Source organism: Tinamus guttatus, unplaced genomic scaffold (assembly GCF_059628265.1).
Source record: "Tinamus guttatus ecotype Peru unplaced genomic scaffold, ASM5962826v1 Tinamus_guttatus_pri_ptg000424l, whole genome shotgun sequence".
NCBI classification, from domain to species: Eukaryota; Metazoa; Chordata; class Aves; order Tinamiformes; family Tinamidae; genus Tinamus; species Tinamus guttatus.
In genome coordinates, this window is record NW_028288958.1 from 85,375 (window position 1) to 91,278 (window position 5,904).

Genomic DNA, 5,904 nt, shown 5'->3' on the forward strand with positions numbered 1-5,904 from the left:
TGCTTTCCCCCCACATGAGCTAGAACAAGTCCAACCCCAGGTCAGCACTTGTGGGGCCCATATTCAGCTCCCTTTCCACATCAGTGTTGCTGTGCAGAGCAGAGTTCAGGCCCAGGAACTTGTGTGACCTGCTCATTTACAGTATGATGAATCGAAGGTAGTAAGCCTTAGCATTGCTATGTTTGACTATGGATAAGCTACTTCCATCATTGCTGACAGTTCTTATTGCCCCTCTAATCCCTCCATAGTTGAGTTTCTGGCACCTAGTGTGGTAGGTAGCCTACAAAGAGTAATCCCAGAATAAATTTATAATCCATCATGAATAGAAAAAGAGATACATAAACATACAATCCTTGCAGGGTGAAATAAAATCATGCCAGAACTCTTCCACAATTGTAACTCATTCTTGCCCCAGATATAAAGTGATAATGTCATTTCACACCCCATCAAACCACATCATGTTTTCACATCTTCTTCCAATGGTTCCATCATCTCACTCTGTGGCAGCAGAGCTAGGGGCAAAGTAAGTACATGGACATGTTATCCATGCCATTAGCATTCTGCTGCACTGAAAAGTCCCTTTCGCTTGTATTTATTGTACAAAAACATTCAAAAAAAATCTTAACAGTATTATGGTTATGAAGAGTTGGATAGCTGGACACAATGTAGCATTGTGTCAATAATTTATTACATCTTATGCTGTAATTTAACACTTACTATGAACATTTGAGAGCAACTTGGACCTTATACAGAGTAATATAACTTGCTACATAATAATGAAAGGGTGGATACTTAAGAAAGATATGTAGCTTGGAGTAAAACATACATGGAAACAAATACTCCGCATCACCTCTCTCCATGTACAACTTAAACTAAATCAGAATATGATATTTGATTACTCCTTTTTATATATGCATAGTTTCCATAGCTAATCAGAAAGAAATCATATTACAGTGCAACTATTTACACCAAGCTCAGAACACACTAGACCCCAGCCTCTCCTAGACATCAGAGCTCTTTTCTGACATTGCATAATGAGACTGAGATGTAAATTTGGTCTTAACAACAGTATTAAAGGGTCGAACAGGTCGTATCCACAGCTCACTGACACCATCTTTACCAACTGCCTCTGGGATAAAAGCAGGAGATCTGTCAGTGTGTGGTCTCATCTCCTCTGTCATAGACTTTAGCTAGAGACAGTCTTATGCCGCTGTCAGATTCTTTACGCAAGGCCTTACATCGGGCTGCGTGACAGCAGCCAAATATAACGGGAATACGCCCACAGAGAAGAAGCACGCAGGAGTTTCTGCGTGTTCGGGCTTCACTGCTACATCTTTGTGAACATACTCACCCCAGAGGTAAGAAGTGTAGTTACCCTTGTTTGAGGAGAGGTCATATTCAGTTTGTCATATTACCTTTCATAACATACTCATGTGAGCAACTGTTCTGCTACCTACAACCACATGACTCCACTACCATGTCCTCATACTGCTTGTAGACTACGTTGTTTGCAGAGTCAATGAAAAGAATGCTAATGGGACTGAGCCGGGTTGGGACACAGCAGGTTGGGGGGGTAGATTCTGGGTCCATCGAGTTCATTAAAGTCTGGATAACTGCGTGATTGGTGGGTTCCAGATGGGAGCGAAGGGGGAATTCACAAAGCCCTTCGCAGTGATAGGCTTCATATTCTAGCGGGGCGATTATCCAGTCATCCCATCCCATATCCTTAAAATTCACGTGAAGGGCTTTTCTGCTGCACCTTGCCTTCAGATTCTTGCTGGGCCTCTTCCCTTGCCGTGTTGCTAGAGGAGCTCTTCTCTTCCTCCTCTGGTTGAATAAGTACTCATAAACAGTTTTGTCATCTTGGCCTGACCTAGCTTTGATTTCATTGAAGAATAAGTCTCTTTTTTTTGTCCTCCCAAATACCAAGAAAAGAGCCTTTTCATTGACCTGTCTTCCTGTTCTGTTAAATCCCACGCTCCTGAGATCAACAGCTCTTCCCCTGTCAAAAGTTTCCAGTTCAAAACACAAGTTTACCAAGTTTTTAAAGTTCCTAAAAAGTTTCCAGATGTCAAACACTTCCCATTTTGGTGTATCTGTGACACTGACAGTGCGAGAATCCAGGAGTGTAGCTGCTTGTCTGTTTGTGGAGCAACTAAATAATTTCACTTGAGAAGTTTTTGCGGAAGAATGAGACTTCCATGCATCAGAAGGCTTTTTCCTTAATATTCGAAGCTCTGCTCCCAGCAAGCCATCTTTTTCTAAGGCACTGATGTCAAAAATATATTTCTGTTTTCTTGTGGTTGGCGCTCGCTCATCTGAAAAAAGCACACACATTTTTAAAAGCACATCAAGCACAGATCAGTATTGGTTATTCAGTTCTTCATGATATTCCTGGAGTTTCTTCATAAGTCTAGAAGATCTTTTAATTAGGCTGCTCATGTGAAAGGACATTTGTTGTCTATGGGATCAGCTCTGAGAAGGGACCCAGAAGAACTCAGTGACTCAACCGGCAAAGGATCCTCTAAGTTTGTCTCATAGAAATGCAATTTCTTTCACTGGAGTGTGTTTTCTAGCTTCAAAGTAGCAATTAGCCAATTGGAAAACAGTCCCCTTTCAGGGCTGGGCACTCACAGGGCTTATTCACCACTTACATCCTACTTAAATTATTGAAACAGGATTTCAGTGGTGCCCAGGTTCCATGATGGCTCCAAACATGAGCAAATTTACCCTTAGACAATACAATAGTGAATTAGTCTTTTAAACCCAACATCCCCCAGGAACTGCCAGACACAAGGGTAATTGCCTTATTAACTTAGCTCCACAGGATTCACAGCTTTTTCAAATTGGACAGAAAAACACACCTCACTTTAAGCTGACGTTACATTTGCTTGGTTAAGCTCACCAGCAGTGCTAATGAGGAATATGGTTGAGCGAAAGTTTTCTCGACACGTAACATTAGCAATGCCCTGTGGTCTCAAATCAAGAACCCCAACTGGAACATGGTACTTGTGAGCACCTTAGCATCGCTGCCCAGAAGCCAAGCTACTATTAATTAAATTGAAAACAAATCACCTATCCTGGCTGAGTCTTCTACCCTTGCCTTGTTAGCAGAAGCCCTGTTGCTTCCTTAAGCCCATGCCAAAACTCTCGCTAATGCCACCAGAAGCAGCATGGAGTTAGCTCCCCAGCGTAAGTGATCAGGTGAACGTCTTTCTTTTGGAGTCAGGTCATTCCTTGTGTGACATCATAGTCTACAGTTTCAAAAATATTTGGAACCAGAATGTTGAATTGCAAATTCTGAAGTCTCAGAAATTTACTCTAGGTAGCCAGGCTTAGCTGCGAGCTTCTATCCTTAGGAACATAGTGGTACCCAAAAGCACCAGCTTAAACCTGGCACAGATACATCTGTGTGACGCTGTAATGACTCCTGAGACTATGGTTCATCATAATTCTATCTTGAACAAAACAGGCTGGCTTTTTGATAATGAAACCTGCTTATTTTTTTTTTAATCACATAATACTAATGCTGTTAGCCATGTTCATAGCATATCATGTCATTTTATTTACAAGATCCAATGTTACTAGTTTCCAGGAGTAAGTTATGCGAAGAACATAAGATCAGGCTTTAAAAGGTTTTTAAACACCTAAAGATGCAAAGACTCATGATTTCCAACAATGTGTTTCTTTAAGTACCTAAAACATTTTCTATCTGCCTCTGAATGCTTTTTTTTTTCAGCTACTGCACAACCATCTAGATGAATTTTCTGAAATAAGGCACGAAGGCAGAAACTGCAGTAAATTTGCATAGTTTCATTTACATTAAAAAGAGCTATTGGACTTTAAAAATGTATGATTATTTTTCCGATAACATTCTCTAAACGTATAAACATACGGAGATGTGCACGTGTCCCTTTTCTGTCCTTTACACACCCGCACGCGTAGGGGCTACTTTCTTACCTTGTCCTTTGTCTATGAAGCTGGTTATTGTATTGGCAAGTCCAGCCTCCAGTTTTACACTTCCATTAACACCTTTTCTTTCTGCATCTGAGAGAGTCCTGTACAAAGAGAGCATGTATTCATGTGGCGTTATAGGGGGATGTCTGAACGTTTCCTTAGTTTCCCTTTGGGTGACAGGCTCTTTAGTCTTTTTGGTTTTGTAAGATGCAGTATCGGTACTGCTCGTGCCAGGTTTTTTCAAAGACGCCTTGCTGCTAAGATTTTGAACCTTTGGAGTCACTGTCCTCACTCCAGAAGGTCTGCCAGGGAGAAGTCCTACCTTTGTCTCCGTGGCTGCTGTTCTTGGGAGAACCTTCTTTGATTCATTGTTCTTGGCCAGGAGAGCTCCAGCCTGAACAGCACCGCTTTTAGTTCGAGCCTTTGAAGTCCCGGCACTATATCCATGGTTTCCAGTCCGCAGTGTACCTGTTCTTGCCGAGGGATTCTGCTCTTTTCCTTCTGCTTTTAACAAACCTAGTTTAGATCTTGGATTACTCTGGCCTGCTTCAGAATTACCCAGCACTCCAGGAACTAGATCCAGAGACAGCCAAGTCAAATGCCAAAGCAGTAAAGTGAGAAAATGCAGGATTTTCATCCTCTGGTCTTTCTCTGAATGCCGCTAAAGAGAAAATTGGGAAAGGTTCCTCCAGTTTGGCAGAAGAAAACATGAAAGAAATTAAAAACCAAAGTCAGCAAAAGTGGGTTTTGCTTGAGATTAAAACATTTCAAATCTCTTTGTTTAATGCTTGTATCCAGTCCCATAGTGGAAATGCTCATGTATTCAGATACGATCTCCCCTGGCTTCAGTTAGCAGCTAAAAAGAAATCGTTCTTGAAAAGAGAAAGTTTACCACCTCGTTTTCTTCTGTAAAACTGACTGAAAACTTGAAGGAGTCCTGTTTAAATCTGAAGGGTTTCTTTTTCTTTTTTTTTTTTTTTCCAAGAAGGAAGAATGGCGTAATGCTGCCCCTGTGTTAAAAGGTTTTTTTTAAAAAAAAAAAAAAAAAAGTTTTGAATCCTTTCCAGTGAAAATATTTCACACACAGAGACCTGCAGGTGCTCAGAAATCTTTTACAAACCTGAACTCAGGAATTGGAAACGGAATTCCAACAAACCCCTTTAATTACTCTCTGATGTCATGCTGTCTAAAGTAATTTAACTGCGATATATTTCTTTTTAAAAAAAAAAAAATCTTCTTTACCCTTTTCATTAGCATGACTCATACTCTGCCTCATGTGAAACAGCTCCACAGGCGCGACACTCCAGAGGATGCTTTTTCAAGCGGCCACGCGCCCTCGGCCTCAGCCTTCGGTGACCTGAATGGTCCAGCGGGGCCAGCCTCGAGCCCAGCAGCCGGGACCTGCCGTTGGAAGAGCCGGAGGTGACGGGCTGGGGACTGGAGGGAGGTAGCGCCTCACGGGGAGCAGCCTCGCTCCGCAGCCCCGCGCCGCTGCGGCCGCTCCACGCAGGCTCCCGCAGCGCCCCGCACTTCGGGGTATTTATTGCGAGGCTGCGGCCGCCCCGCTCCGGTCCCGGTCCCGCAGCGGCCCCGGTGCCGCTCCAGTCCCGGTGCCGCTCCAGTCCCGGTGCCGCTCCAGTCCCGGTGCCGCTCGCGCGGCAGCAGCGCCCCCTGGCGGGCACGGGCGCCTCCCGCGCGCCCAGCCCTGCGCTCGCCCTCTCCGCCCGCGCGCAGCAGTCCGATGGGGGTTGATGCTCCTGATAAAGTTTTCCGGTGGGTTTCTTCTGGCGAAGACCCTCCCTCCAGGCCAGGTCACTCTCTCATCCCCAGTGTCACCCAAGCACGACTTGCTCTTCCTTCCCCAGCCGCCTGCCCGTCACATTGGGCTCTGCCCTGCAGAGCAAGAGCAAGCAAAGAGGACATGCAAAACTATCCCCTCTCTTTAAA

General features: G+C 44.0%; 1 protein-coding gene across 2 annotated transcripts; it reads right to left on the reverse strand.

The window, feature by feature from the left end:
* Nucleotides 1–1,427: 1,427 nt before the first annotated feature.
* LOC148593237 (growth/differentiation factor 5-like) lies at nt 1,428–5,183 on the reverse strand. 2 transcript variants are annotated; one of them, XM_088531681.1, is made up of 3 exons: nt 4,280–4,466; nt 3,961–4,058; nt 1,428–2,318 (listed from the first exon to the last, which is right to left on the reverse strand). In XM_088531681.1, the coding sequence occupies exons 1-3, from the start codon at nt 4,402–4,404 to the stop codon at nt 1,450–1,452; spliced, it is 1,092 nt and encodes a 363-aa protein (XP_088387807.1). In that variant the 5' UTR covers nt 4,405–4,466; the 3' UTR covers nt 1,428–1,449. The 2 variants fall into 2 exon arrangements, with proteins under 2 accessions (XP_088387807.1, XP_088387806.1); XM_088531680.1 differs by having other exon boundaries at nt 3,961–5,183.
* Between the last annotated feature and the right edge of the window lie 721 nt (nt 5,184–5,904).